Genomic DNA, 15,731 nt, shown 5'->3' on the forward strand with positions numbered 1-15,731 from the left:
CTACCTCGATTAGCACTACATATCACACCAAACATATATAAGAAATAGCAGTGAATTGGTGTGAAGGAAGGAGCCAAGGTGACAACCCAAACCAGCCATAATATTTCAATTGTTTAGCTTATATTTAAGCTCACATCACATGTGCTTCAACTTGTACAATAATCATTACCTCTTAAAAACTATGTGCTTTGGATGTAATTAATTCTAATTTATAGCGAACGAAATAATTGACCAAGTAATCCATACTCAAATGGCTGCCTCCTCCTCCTCCTCCTCCTGCCCAAAAACAAATAAATAAAGCACAAGTTAGGTAAATGAAGCCAAGTCAAACTAGCCAACCACAAAGAGGTTGCTGCGATAATTAAGTCTTCGAAATGGGACACTAGTCATCGCATTACGTATTTCTGAATCATATGCTTTAGAAAGCCCCACACAAAACCATCAATCTATTTAATTAATTAATTTTATTAGGTACTAATTATCCATTTAAATGGGTCCCACTGCTTTGCTGGACATGACGTACACATCACTTAACTAATATGAACTACTATAAAGCTTGGCTTTGGTTCCAAAAGAAGATTGCAATGCAAGTGTGTGAGAGCAACGTTTGCTTTTATGTTCTTTGTGTTTTATATTATACTTGTGTTCAAAGTAACATTAGACAAATGTTTGAAAGAATATATTTTTGGACATAGGCAAAATATCAGTGTAAAAATTATATTATCATGCCGATCGACTAGTATAGTTTTGGATATAAGCACGACGTCAGCGCAAAAAAGAAACATATTATCATGTCGACGCGTATGAAAATAAAATAGTGATGGAATTCATGTATACAAGTGGATCTTACAAGAATAAGAGATCATTTCCCCATTCCCCCACCTCCTACCCTTCTCCTCTCTTTTTCTCACCAGTTGGGCTAACACCATAATTTTATTGATCAAAGAGAGCGCCCTCCTTTATCAAGATGCTTTGCTTGTGCGGCTATAAGTGCCAAACTTAACCTAAAGAACCAACCATTTCAAAGTTCACATGAGCTAGCCAATTAGAGAAGAGTGAGTAGGATTCAAGGCGTCTTAATTTCATCAAGTGTAAAGGCTAAGATTTGATTATTATTGTTATTGCCGTGGATAACAATTTAAAATGTGTTTTCATTTCATTTAAGGGGATGAACATGAGCAGTCGAATCTGGGCTCCACCATGAAAATGATATGGTTATGTTCATCGATATCCAAGAATGATTCTGAACTCGAGTACAAATGAAGTCTCCCAAAAAAAAATTAGAAAACAAATGGAAAAGTTTGACTTTTGAGTTCATTACACAACTAAAAGATTATAAAACAAATTAATTTATCACTACCCAAAGGTGGTGATCGATTATAGATAAGTCCCAAAGAATACCACCCAACAATTAAACCATTATTTCCCAATAGTTAAACAATTCTTTGATGACCATAGTATCGAAAATATTCTTTTCTTGAACGACATTTGTTTCGGTCTGAATATGAGTTCAAGCGATTGGTTGTCTTTGTGATTATTGTAATCGAGTCTTTCAGCTTTTATCAATGATATTTCTATTACATAAAAATAGAACATTGCTTTACCTAATCCTGAATATTAGTGAAAAAAAATTGTGAGTAGAAAGGACAACATTTTTTCTTGCAACACCCGCACAAGTTTCTCAACAAAATCATTTCATCTCTTTTATTCACTATTGAATAATTAAAAATCATCTAAACTTATTCACAGCATCTTTGATGTCCCTGACAGACAAGTAATGATAAATAAATAAAAGATTAAATCTTTTGGTCTGCCAGCACTGTTTCTCATTTTCTTTGCTTTTTGTGCCGTGGGGTTGGGCTAACTAACAAGTTGATGAACAAACAATCATGTGGAACAATCAAAGAAACAATAAGGAACGTTCAAGGTGGGGAGGCCGCCTAGGCAGAGCTTCTTCTGAGGTAGACTTAGTGGTGGAGGTGGCTTCCAGGACAGTGCATGATTGATCCAATCCAATTGGAACAAGACAAATCGAAAACGAAGTCAATTTATTTTTTATGGCTTCTATTAAAGACCATACAAAGACAGGCCCTCCATCTAACCCTAGCTAGCAATGACACAGACATTATATTTTCCACCAATGTGTTTCTGCCATATGTATTACAGACATTATCCTCATATGTTACACTGATATTAATATTCTTCCCTATAACAATTTGATACTTGAAACAGAAAATCTAAAACTATAAGTCTGACAAATAAATCTTATGTTGTCGGATATTGAAAATGTTACAAATTCGACTTTCCTCTCATTCTTTCATTAGAAATATATAAAAAATCAATAACAGACATGAGTCATTTGCTAGAACAGTGAGTTCTTCCCCTTACATCTAAGTTCGAGTTCCCATCTCCGCTCGCCAGTATATATACTTACCATACACATATACTACAGAAAATCTAAACCTATAAGTACCTAATATTTAGGGCATGAAAATTTATTTATCAGTACCTAATAGCATTTTGTAGAGACTGATATACATGTATATATATAATGAAAGGGTCCCTGTTGAGCCTTTTTCTAGTAATATATTCCAATCTTCATGACTGGACCAGTGAAGGTACAGTGTTCTATATATGAAGGACTACGAAAAAAGACCAGCATTATGAAGTTGAGACTTTGACACTTGCATGAGAGAAGCACATGCATGGATGGATATGTGAACATCAGCGCCCTTGTCTGCCATCTTTTCTGATTATTATCCAAATCACTCTCTCTCTCTCTCTCTCTCTCTCTCTCTCTACGTCTCTTATGCCAACTAATTTTACTAGACAAGTCAACTCATAGTACAATGCCAACCAATTACCAGACCAGTCAACTCTAGTATGTTGTTTATAATATATATAGATCTTGTTTAATAGATCTTGACGAATACTTTGACAAAATAATAATTTTTTTTATTTAAGAAGAAAATAAAGCTTATTTTAGCGATTCAAAATTTGAAAGAATTCGCGTAATTATGTTATGGCTAATCATTATGTACAAAGAGAGAAACCGTGTGATGTTTTGAGGGAAGGAAATTTTCTTTCTTACGCCACACACTTTAAAATTTTTGTTTGGGCTAAGAATATAATTGTTGGTGCCTCTAAATTTCTAACAATGATTGAATCACAAACTAATCTACGCCATATAATACCATCACAAGAACATCATCATTTTTAAAGGAGATCTTAAATGAATCATCGATATATCCAACAATAAAGACAATTTTTATGGAACATGACTTCCAGATCTCATATCGTCTCTCGGCCGGATATCAAGAACCTAATATGGTAGAACACTCAATCCCTACAATATAATACCGTAAACGCTTTCTTAGTACTCTCAACACTTTATTAGACACCTTTTGTCTAGAAAATGAAAAAAATGAGAATATATTATAATTTTGTGTGGACTTTACATGAGTCCTACATTTTAGACTTTTTAGTTTCAACACCCATGCTTGCAAGCGAAACCATTTATGATTAAACATTGGTTTTGGTTCCGTGGTTGGATATGGTCCAATGGTCCACCTGTTGTTCATTTATTTCACCAAAATTGACCCGCAATCAATTAACTAGTAAACATCTATGGCCTAAAACGAGAATTCCAAAACGACCAAACTATATGGGTGAACCACCCTTTGGATTAGGACCCAAAATGGTCCAGTCCAAGACTAAAATAATATTCTCTCTTCTTTTTTTTTTTTCTCAACGTTTGATTAATTTGTTGAATTTAGTAAGTAGCGAGTGTCTGACAACTCATACATTGACACGCGTAGACTTTTTTTTTCTTTTCAAATTTGGAGGCCGTAAAGATTTTCTTTTGGGTTTAAGCAACAATCAGTATGTCTCTAAAAGTATGTTCCATTACTTAGTTGATAAATAAAATGTGCAATCGAGAAGTTATCAAATGATACTAAAATACAGTCACATGATGTAACTTATTCACGTGTTATGACATGCTGCATGTAAGTAATTTTAGCATCCGGATGAGATAATAACTCTTTACTTACATGCCCTCACCTCATCCTTGCCTTGAAAAAAATACTAATCACCAACTGCTTAGTTTTAAGGAGCCGAGCCATTATCTATTATATTAATCGTGCTTTGCAATTGCTTAGCTTGGAGTGTCGTGCTATTAAAGTTGTCTTCCGAAATACGTCACACATAATTTGGAACAAAAAAATCAGCAAACTTATATTAAATTGGCTGCAGTACAATTCCAGAAGTTACTATCACAGCAATGAAAAGTGGTTACTATTACAAGTGGTCCTTGTAGGTGCCTAACAAGTTAAGTGGGGCTTCCCGGTATGAGGGAGGGTCCCCTATTTATAGCACAAAAGACTAAATCCAACCTATTCTATATATGCAGAGGATGTGATGAATAATATGGTCTATAATTCGCATTTCTCTTATTTTTTAGGAGTTTTTTCTTTTATTTTCAAACTCTAGTACCTATGATATTAAGGAGTTCTCTCACATCATGCTTATAGTAAAACACGGGAAAAATGCGAGTAAAGTATGTACGTGTGTTATTTAGCAAAAATTTTAAAAATTATGGTGAAAGATTCGGCCCTTATATAATATTTTGTATTATTTTAAAAAATATGCACACAACACACGTATATAAAACATACGTGAACTTACTAACTAGGCGTCAAAAGGAATGCCAAGCATTCTGCAATAGGAAGTTGGCATTAGAGACATGCTTTGATTTTCGGGACCAGTGGTTTGGTGATAATATTAAAATGATGAAGAGGTTGACAGGTTGAGAGTTCAATACGAAATAGCCATAAGCACGAATTCTTCAAGCTTCAAGGTTATTGGGAGATGTTATAGTTGTTGAACTTGAGGTCAGAGAGAAGAACACAATAGGGTTTATGGCATGAGTGAGGGATGCTCATGAATTGAATTGGGACCCAACCACAAACATAAAAGAAAGGATATCAGTAAATATGCAGATGTGACATTTTGCCACACTGTTTATCTCATTTGAAAAAAGCTGTTGAATCAGCCTCCCAAAATTTTACCTCTAAAAAGTATTTCCCATTCTTTCTTTCTTTGGTAGGGAAACTGTTTCCCATTGTTTTAGATTCAAACCCCACACAGTAAATAAAAGGAAAAAAAACCCATCTAAAAGATATCACAATGGCTGTCAGAAATTTAAAAATAAAATTGCAATCTGTCTCACATTCCATGTGATGTGAAACCCCCTCCCTCACTCTCTCCCTCCCTCCCTCTCTCTCATACATTATATAAGCAGCCATTTCAGACAACTCTTTCTTCATTCCTCCTGGTCCTTTTTGTTTTTGCTTTCTCTTTGAAACCAATATTTTGAAAAATTGTGGATCGAAACCCAAGGAAATGGGTTTCCTATTCAAAGCTCTGTTTTCAACTCTGTTTTTAACTCTGTTTTTGGTTTCCCACCAAACAAAAGCAGAGGATTTCAATTCCTTCAATATTAATAATAATAATAATGCTTCTACTTCTGCTGCTGCTGCTGCTTCCAATTCAGTGCCCAGAAAGCTTGCAGGAAAATGCAACTGGTTCCGTGGAACGTGGGTCTACGACGCTTCCTCCAAGCCCCCCTACGATTCCTCCACCTGTCCTTTCTTAGATCCGCAGTTCGACTGCAAGAAGTACGGTCGTCGTGATTCTACTTACCTCAAATACAGATGGCAGCCCTTCTCCTGTGCCTTGCCCAGGTACCTACTTCTCATTCTTTTAGCCCTTCTTCTTTACAGACAAATCACTGTTTGACAGTGCGAGCTTCTTATTTCTGCATATGTGTCAAACTGTAATTACAGACACGAAAACAAGTTTTGGTATATTGAGTAAATGAATATTAGAGGTTTCAAACCGGCCGAGCCGGCACAAATTGAAATGGGTGCTCAAGAGAAACTCACCCTCTTTATTTTAAATTTTGGTTTGCAGGTTTAATGGGTTGATTTTTTTGGAGAAATGGAGGGGGAAGAAGATTATGTTCGTAGGGGACTCACTTAGCTTCAACCAGTGGGTGTCTTTAACATGTATGCTTCATGCATGGGTGCCAAATTCCAGAACCATTTATTTGAAAAGAGATGGTTTAGCTTCAGTCACATTCCAGGTGAGTGTGTTGATTTTGATTTTGATATTTTTTTTTAAAAAGAGATGGTATTATAATCATTGGATATAACAGTGCGTGCATGTTTTGTCCCTTTTAAGTCTTTAGCTTTTAAGAAAAGGTAATCAAGCTTGTCCATTTAAAATGATTTGAAATTTATTTTGCCCATTGGAACAAGAAAGAGAGATGCAAAATTGGGCTAGGTTCAAGTATGAACAATTTTCCAGGCTTGGATGAGCTTGTGGGGAGTGTGAGAGCATTAAAAAGGGGAGCGTGATTGGTGCGTAGGCCTTTTCACTTTGCCGGTGGTATGTCAGAGGTTGTGTTCTATTTTATGTGGTAAATGAATTTTCTTTCTAGCAGCCAAAAAAACAATTACACAAATAAAAGATATGTTTATTTCTCCGTCTTTAATGTAAATATCAAACGAAAAGAAAATATTTTATTATCAGAAAGCGCTTTTAGCGTTTAAGTCGGAACCCTAAATATACGCTTACTTTTACGGCTTCATTTTCAACTTCAAATTTCTAGAAGCTTTACATTTCTTGATCGCCCATGGGTTTTTTTGTTTGTTTTTGTTTTGTCAAACTATAGATTTGATTTATTGAAAGATCGAGACGGTTGCGTCATCTATGATCTCTTTCTCTTTTCCTTCCTTTTTTTCTTTATGGGTGCTCTTTTGGGAAAAATGTGTAATGAAAGTTTGAATCTAATAAAACTTCCCATCGCTTGAAAAGTCCTATTTTACATTGAAATGAAGTTTCGAACAATCAATTATAATGCCTTAATTGAGAAAGGTCGTTATAATCAGTCCATTGCCTGCTTCTCTAAAATTGAGATGTAGCAAAGTGGAAGTGAATATATTGGGGATGCTTTATGCAGTGGGATTGAGCTTTTCTTCCTTTCCTTTCCTTTCTTTATGCAAAGGACCCACTAATGTAATAGTTTGGAATATTACTCATTTAGGCAAGGTTCTGGATTCAAGTCTTAATATCCGTATAGTGTATGTGAATTTAATATACTATATCGTACCTTTCAATAGAAAAAGTCCTCAAAAAATTAAAATTTGAGATATGTTGTAGATAGGACTCTAATCCAGCTATATAAAACGACACCACATCACAGGACGGGCCAGCTATCACTCATTAATCTTGGACTTATGTATGTGTTGACTAAAAGACATTATCTGTATTTTTATTGCTACATCTTTAATTGTATTTGTTTATGTATTTATCTTCTTTTTTGGGGGTTTTGGAGACGAGGGATAATGATCTTTTCTTTTGGCATTCCTTTTTCTTTTTCTTCTTTTGGTTTTTGGGCGGGCTAGGTAAACCCCTATCTTTTTTTAGTACGCACCAATTTTCTCACTATATTGGACCACCGTCCAAAGTTATGAGAGGCCAATTTTTTTTTTTTTTTTCTTCATGTATTTTTACCTTTCCCATAGTTAGAGAAGAGAATCAATTGCTTAATTCAAACTTAGTTTAATCAGAAAAGTAGCTTGTAGATCAAATAATTATTAGTGTTACTTTCTGTACATGTGATCGGGTGTTCGAACTTTGTACATTTAGTTATTTAGTAAAAATATAACATTTTAGTCTTAATGAAAAGTATATATATATATATTTTTTGTTGGAATGAGAAAAAAAATATTTAATTGAGAGCATCATTCTTATCTTGGTTTTTTTTTTTTTAAATTTTATTTCTTTGGACAGGATTATGGAGTTCAAATACTACTATATCGCACAACATACCTGGTGGATCTTGTCAACGAGAAGGTGGGCCGAGTTTTGAAGCTGGACTCCATTAGGAGCGGCAGAGCATGGAGAGGCATGGACCTGCTGATCTTCGACACGTGGCACTGGTGGACCCACACAGGAAGAGCACAGCCGTACGTTTACATTCCCATTTTGATGGATTCACATGATCTATGTTTTGTCCATATCAACCAAAATTAACGTATCGTCGTCTTCCACGTTTGCAGATGGGACTATCTGGAAGAGGGGGGCAAATTGTACAAAGACATGAACCGTCTGGTCGCGTTTTATAAAGGAATGACAACTTGGTCTAGATGGGTCAACCGATATGTTGATTCTTCCAAAACCAAGGTCTTCTTCCAAGGGATTTCTCCAACCCATTATGAGTGAGTAATCTCATCTTCAACCTTCATTATGTTCTACTTATTTTTTTATCATATATAGTCAACATGTATGCGGTCGTCTGTCTTCGAAATTTTAACCGTAATCGTTCATGAACTTATACTTGAATTTCATTTTCATCGTTCAATTTTCGGACGTGTTGATTTGTGAAAGCAAACACTAACAAAGTGCGATGAATCTTACATAAGCGATGGTTGTTGATATGAAATTAGGGGCAGGGATTGGAACCAACCAACAAGATCATGCTCAAGTGAAACACAACCATTCTTTGGAGCAAAGTACCCAGCAGGCGTACCCTTGGCTTGGGTTGTAGTCAACAAAGTGTTGGCTAGGATTAAGAAACCAGTCTATCTTCTTGACATTACATTTCTCTCACAAATGCGCAAAGATGCTCACCCATCTAAGTATAGTGGCGACCACAGTGGAACAGATTGCAGCCATTGGTGTCTTCCTGGCCTCCCAGATACTTGGAACGACCTCCTATATGCAGCTCTATTTGGTTGAAGGAAAAAAATTAAAAAAAATTCACAACCATTGATTAATGTTGTATTTAACTTAATTAGGTGCATTAATTCTTGAAAGAAACTCTCATTATTTCAGGAAGTAGGGCATTTTATTACTTGTGCATTTGAGCAATAAAAGGGTTCGTGATTCAATTGTATATTTACATTATTTGGTAGTCAGATTATTGGTCTCTTAAATCGTGATTTAACTTGATCTTACAACCATAATGGAGCAAGAAATTTTTCAAAATAGCGGAAACGCAGCTGCTCCTCTTTACACCTCTGTGACTCCGCCACACTGCTCAAATCAATCGTAATAGTTATTGGCATTTTGTTTTTTTGTTTTTGGGTCAATAACTATTAGGCTTTTATTATTATTTTTTTTGTGTGGTCTTAAATAACTATTGGCTTTTACCTATCATTTAGGGCTAAAAATAGGTTGGGCCAGCTCTACTTTTGCTTTATCGAGGACTGTCTAATAACCATTTTCTCGAACCAGATACTAGCACGACATGGGCCCGCAGTCTGTGCTCGTGCCATAAACATGGCAGTGTGGAGGCATGTTTACTTCATGATTTGTAGATAATTGCATTTTTATCCTCTCAGGTTCGACATCAATTGCAAATTTAGACATCTTGCTTAAAAATTTGCAATGTCATGCCCAACGTTCCGTTAAATAACGGCGCAGTCGATGAATTCCCAATCTTTACATCACGTGACTGAACTTACGCGACCAAATATCCATAAGGGACCAATTTTAGCAACTCTTCATATATAAATTAAAAAATTAAAAAATTACAAGAATTTATAACTCAAGCGATTAACAACAGTCATCCATGCATGTAATATCATGTGTTTGAAGAGCAAAACTGTGTACAGGCTGCCTGGGCCCAATGCAGCTTTCGGGCTGACTAAATTCCGCCCATATATAGAGCTATAGGCTTTTATCATATTTAGCCCATCAAAACTTTGATCAATGGCTCACTCGACAAAATATTTTTGGAATCAATCGTTGTTTGAACCCATAAATCAGTTTTCCTTATTGGTAATTATCTTAAGGGCAATGCTAGGCTTACCACATTTTTCATACCACATTGATACCACCTCTCTAATAGAGGTGGAGCCCACCAATACAATAGGGCCCACCTCTATTAGAGAGGTGGTATCAATGTGGTATGAAAAATGTGGTAAGCCTAGCATTTTCCTTATCTTATTCATGATTCTAATGCGGCGTATCTCTGAGTCTCAAATCGAAGTAGACATGCCACGTGTTTTGACGAACCGAAGAAGTCGACCTCCGTGGCACCAAAAGACTTCGCCACGTGTCCCTACATGTACGGACATGTGCGATAATGCTAATCTTAAACAATTGACGTGTGAGCTCCTGGTCGAACATGATATCTGACTCTTCCCCAGAAGCCACTACGTGGCATTGCTCCACCCAACACATGTCCTTCTCCATGCATAGACGTCCTTACCGCCTCCTCAGGCACCGCCATGGCTTCATGTTTTTAACACCAATCTCGAACGACCATTTCTCATTAGTTCTCAAACCCAGAAAAAAGCACAACAAAACAAAACTCAAAACCAAAACCAGCAATATTAAACAGCTTCCAATATTTTCGAGAGAAAAGAGAGGAAATGGCTTCTGAGCATCAAATGAGATCGGGAAGGGAAAATACCACCTCGGAGAGGGAGCTGGAGATTGAGAAAGATAAGGTGCCGAAGATGACGACCCACTTTGAGGCTCTCAGAGGGGCAGAAGGCAAAGAGACTCCTCTGGACAGCAGCAAGCAGTCGCAGCAGCATGAGGATAAAGCGCGGAGTGGTAGCACGGCGGGTGATGTGGGCATGGGAAAAGCAAAAGAGGCTCATGAGCTCGAGTCTATCAAGGATCAAGTGGAGAAGGACAAGGATAAGGAGAGAGAAGCGCGGGCTGATCAAGCGAGGACGGCGAACATGGTGGCGGATAAAGAGGCCGAGGCTAAGAGAGAGAACGAAGGCCACACTCAAGGTCAAGGAGGAGGCCAAGGTGGGAAGTTTGAAGAGCGCCACCAAGGGCAAGGTCAAAGGGAAGGTCAAGGTCAAGGCCAAGGTGGAGCGCGTCAATCTCATGGGAAAACTGAAGAGCGTCAAGTCCAAGGCCGAGGTCAAAGACAAGGTGGAGCTAGTCAAGCTCTTATTAAGGTTGAAGAGCACAAAAGAGAAGCTGGAGATCAAGGACAAGCCGGAGCTCAAGGCCAAGGCGGTGGTCAGGTTGGAGAGCACCAACGACAAGCCGGGGCTCAAGGCCAAGGCGGAGGTCAAGGACAAGGAGTTGGTGGTCAATATCATGCGAAGGTTGAAGAGCACCAAGGACAAGGTGGAGGTCGTCAATCTCTTGGGAAAGCTAAAGGCGGAGCTCAATCTGTTGGTAAGTTTGAAGTGAGTGGTAAGGAAGAGAAGGGTTCGGCCAATAAAGGCCAAGAAAGTACTGAAGTTGATAAACAATCTAGATGCACACAGATAGGCCAGGGTATAGAGAAAATGACCCCCGAGGAAGAGAAGAGTTCTAAAGGCGGCAGAGAAAGTGAGATGAAAAGCAGGGAAGAAAAGGAAGGAAGAAGTACAAACATGACGGGCAGAGATGATCAGGGTGGAGAGAAAATGGGTGGTGGGGAAGAGAAAGGCTCTAAAGGCAGAGAAGAAAAGGAGGGTCGTCAGCAGCAAAACAAAGAATAGCAACCATCTTTGGAAGAAATATCGAAGTTTAGAGCAGCAGCACAGCAGAATTCCATGGAGGCAATAAGAGCCGCAGAGGAGCGTTATACCCAGGCTAAAGAATCGGCGAGGCAAGGGATTGGCAGCGCAACCGAGTTTGTCTCAGAGAAAGGTGAGCAAACGAAGGAGACACTCGTCCAAGGAGCACAAACTGCAAAAGAAACTCTTAGCAGCGCAGGGAAGACGGTCGTGGAGAAAACAGCCCCAGTAGGGGAGAAGGGGAAAGATGTGGCGGTGTCCGCGGGACAGACCACTCTGCATTACGTGGGAGAAGGGGCGGCGAAGGCCAAGGACATGACGTTGGAGGGCGGGAAGACTGCGGGGGCATATGCCGGTGACGTGGCGGTGGGTTTGAAGGACAAGGCGACTGTGGCTGGCTGGAGTGCCGCGCATTACACGACAGAGGCGGCGGTGGAGGGGACCAAGTTGGCGGCTAGAACTGTGAAGGGGGCGGCGGAGTATGCGGGGCATACAGCTGTGGATATTGTTTCCAAGCCCTTGATTATGGCTAAAGATGCTGCGGCGGTGGCGGGTGAGAAGGCAGAGGAGTACACTGCTAGGAAGAGAGAGGAGGCACAGAGAGAACTGGAGGCCAAGAGGTCAGCTGAGCAAAATAAGTCACAGGTATGAAACAGTACAAATTACATATTGCTTTTATTTTTTTTAAATTCAATCTCACATCTTATATGTGCATCATTTTAATTGAACCTTGTGAATTTATACATAAGCTGCATATATGCGTTAGAAACACCTATGTTCTGTAGAAATGTATCAGATAAGTACATTATGTGTTAATCAATGTTTGGTTTTACTTGGAAGGGGGGTCAGATTCAACAAGGGAGGGAGACTGGTCAGGAATGGCAGAGTCAAGTTCAGGGCACCATGAGAGGTGAGGACATCAGTCGGGATCAGAAAAGAGAGGAGGGTCAAAAGGGAACGCAGAGCGAAGGTGGTGATCAGCAAAGAAGAGAGGAGAGGGCTTATGAGAAAGGCGGTGACAAAACGAGTAGTGAGGAATTCATGAGTGGCATGGATACCTCTCAAGTGGCCGGCGCCGGCGTGGGGAGGGTGCTGGGAGCAATCGGGGAGACTTTGGTTGAGATAGCTCAGACGACAAAAGACACGGTGATCGGGCAAGAGGAGGAGCAGAGTGGTAACCAGGGGGAGTGGAATTCATCAACTGATCAACAGGGCAAGCAAGGGGTGGGCATGATGAAGTGAAGCATAAATCAAAGAGTTATATAGGAGTTTCTCAGTCTTAGTTTTGACTGAGATTTGTGGTACTTGTAATTTGTGTTTATAATTTTGGTTTGGATGTTAAGTTTGTTTTGTGGTGAATAAATTTGAATATGTCTTCTGTATTCAAAACTCGTTGCTGCACTTGCTCTGATGAGTGTCTTAGTTTTTGCGTTTCTTGACCAACTTTCAAGGATTAGACCACCAACAAATTTCAAGGATTGAAGTACCAACAAGTGAGAAAGTATAGAGACAGGTCTATACTTGGCCGAGTGCGGATGATAAGTTGATATATCAAGTTCATTGCTCATCATTGACATTGAGCAATTTGGGCATATTTTTAGAGAGAAATACTTTGTTGCAGGTGGGGTTTTCTGGATGGATATGTTCTAAAGATTGTGTTTGAATATTTTTTTCGTTTTCAGTAGGGGCCTATAATATTTAAATAGCACAATAGCAACCATCTTTGAGAAAATAAATATCAACAGATAAAATTGGTAAATCCCATATCCCATATCTGTACGAAAATTATAACATACATCAACTGTACAGATGCTACAGGTTCTTCCACAACTACTTAAAGCTAGTTGACACAGATGCCCGATTGTTCTTTCATTCTAATGCCACCAGAAGCACTTCAGCCTCTTTCGCAGCTGTTTTTTTCGTTGTTTTACTTGTTGAAGTTTTCAGACTATGATCTGATTAGGTTTTGGATTATTGATGAAGGAGCTCAGAAATTAAAGAAAGGGGAAAGAACACAGAGAAATTAGAGAGAACAATCGCAGCAAGAATGAGTCTGTTATCTCACTCTTCTACCAAACACACGCACACCACATGCTTGTTATTAAACCGTTAGGAATAAGAATATTCCTACGTACATCAGCTCAATCTAACCATCCATTCATCTATCCTATGAGATAGAGACACATGGCACAATCTTACATTTTTCCTACGATTACACCTTAGCTGTCCATTGGACTATAATCCAATGGCTCACATTTAACCATACAGAAAATACAATCTGAGCTGACTTAACAAATATTTCAGCTAACACTTATATTTCAACACTCCCTTCTAAGTGTTTAGCTGAAATAACCCCAAGCTTCTTCCTCAAATACTCAAACCTATCTCTGGCTAGAGCTTTGGTAAAGATATCTGCAGTCTGCTCTTCTGTCTTGCAGTATAGCAACTCAATTTCTCCATCTTGTAAGGCATCACGAATAAAATGAAAACGTCTGTTTATATGCCTTGTCTTGTGATGATGCACTGGATTTTTGGTTATAGCTATAGCAGAGGTATTATCACATAGAATGGATGTTGCACTGACCTGTTCTTCACCAAAATCTGAAAGACCAAACCTCAACCACATTGCTTGTGCAGTTGCTTCAGCTGCACTCACGTATTCAGCTTCTGCAGTGGAGAGAGCCACACTGGTTTGCTTGATTGATGCCCAAGAAAAGACACCTGAACCAAGGTGGAATGCATAACCAGATGTACTCTTCATATCATCCTCACTTCCTGCCCAATCGCTATCACAATAACCAATTAGCACTGCTTCTTTTCCTCTTTTGTTCGGTTCATTTTTACACATGATTTTTCATGTTATTCACCTCTTATTTTGAGTTAGTTCTTGCCATTTAATAGCTTTTTACTTCTTTTTTGTGTTTTAATAGGTTTTACCTTGGTTATAATGAAAATGAGCTAAAAGTGCATTATTAGTGATAAATTCTGTTTTTGTTCATTTTCGTAGGTCAACTTCTTGGCCTGGGATCAACATGCTCCGGTGCTCGGATGAGGTCATGATCTTCATGAGACTTGTTCCAATGGATGTTAACTACAACATATCCAAATTTGAGCTCCATTGGACAAGTATTGCCTATCCAACCAATCCAGCATGTTACCACAGCTCTGGAAATCCGGATTTGGCCAGCTTTTACCTCCTTTGTGTCATCTTAATTTCTTGTTACCATAACACTTGGTAACAAGAATTTACCTTAGTAGATGAGATATTTTCTGAAGCATTTGGCATCTTTGTGAGGACAAGGCTTCATCATTTGCAAGGGGACAAGAAGACAATGGGTGAAGACTTTGCATTAGAATACTAAAAGTAAAAGCTGGAAAGGAGGAGAGAGGGAGGCAAAGGGAATTGCAATCTGATTTGGATGAGCTATTGAACGTGGGGGAGGAATTGAATTCTGAATTCTACACAATTGAGAGCAGATTTTGGAGAGCTTGGAGCTAGGAGAAAGCCAAGGTGCAGCCAAGAAAAGTGGAGAAGAAGACTTCCACCATTAATGATCTTGAAGCTCTCATCATTTTCTGAAAATCTGTAAACTCTTTCTAATTTCATTTTGAGTTTGTATTTGGAATAAGTATGAGCAACTAAACTCCATAGCTAGGGCTTAGGTTGAAGCCCTAAACATGATTACCTTATTGTTTTGATGCTTGAGTGTATGAATTTCTAGATATTGTTGATGAATTCCAATTCACCAAATTAATCTATCCTTGATGTGTGTTTTTCCTTGGTTGGCCATCTTTGAAAGCATGCTTCTTGAGATTGTTGGGATTATGTGTATCTTCATGTTCTCCTAAGCAATAAATGGATGAAGTAAGAATCATCCATGTGAATTGGTTTCTTGAATACCTAATGTAAACACCATGCTATTAGGATTCTTGTGATGTTCATATTCTCTTTGAACTTAATGGGTTCTCCTTGTAATTGAATCGAAGTACGAACCATACCTAGGTTCGGTTATGGGGAGGGCACAAGTATTGTAGCACGAACCATGCACTTTACGTATATTAGAGAGGATCAATGCGTCTTGAGCCACGACCCATGGTCTTGATTGCGAACATTTTCATCAACATGTTTAGAGTTCATCATTTGAGTATTCATGAACATGGGTAGAATTGTTTAGGGTGGATTCCGAA

The 15,731-nt window shown here is 38.5% G+C and overlaps 2 protein-coding genes across 2 annotated transcripts; both read left to right on the plus strand.

Moving 5' to 3' along the window:
* Positions 1-5,307: 5,307 nt before the first annotated feature.
* Positions 5,308-8,968, plus strand: LOC110769073 (protein trichome birefringence-like 39). Its single transcript, XM_021972974.2, has 5 exons — positions 5,308-5,744; positions 5,974-6,145; positions 7,858-8,033; positions 8,127-8,285; positions 8,514-8,968. Exons 1-5 carry the CDS (start codon positions 5,404-5,406, stop codon positions 8,803-8,805), a joined length of 1,140 nt encoding a protein of 379 aa, XP_021828666.1. The 5' UTR covers positions 5,308-5,403; the 3' UTR covers positions 8,806-8,968.
* Positions 8,969-10,313: 1,345 nt separating this feature from the next.
* On the plus strand, positions 10,314-12,932 carry LOC110769079 (late embryogenesis abundant domain-containing protein / LEA domain-containing protein). The gene is given in 2 exon segments (XM_088249871.1): positions 10,314-12,188; positions 12,384-12,932. Coding segments are annotated over 2 exon segments (2,145 nt in total). The 5' UTR covers positions 10,314-10,445; the 3' UTR covers positions 12,786-12,932.
* The last annotated feature ends 2,799 nt before the right edge of the window (positions 12,933-15,731 follow it).

The sequence above is a fragment of the Prunus avium genome, chromosome 3 (assembly GCF_965620075.1).
Source record: "Prunus avium chromosome 3, drPruAviu1.hap1.1, whole genome shotgun sequence".
NCBI classification, from domain to species: domain Eukaryota; kingdom Viridiplantae; phylum Streptophyta; class Magnoliopsida; order Rosales; family Rosaceae; genus Prunus; species Prunus avium.

Coding starts and splice junctions, on each gene's coding strand:
- LOC110769073 (XM_021972974.2), top strand. CDS start 5,404: ATGGGTTTCCTATTCAAAGCTCTGTTTTCAACTCTGTTTTTAACTCTG. Junction 5,745..5,973: donor TTCTCCTGTGCCTTGCCCAG/GTACCTACTTCT, acceptor TTTGGTTTGCAG/GTTTAATGGGTTGATTTTTT. Junction 8,286..8,513: donor ATTTCTCCAACCCATTATGA/GTGAGTAATCTC, acceptor ATATGAAATTAG/GGGCAGGGATTGGAACCAAC.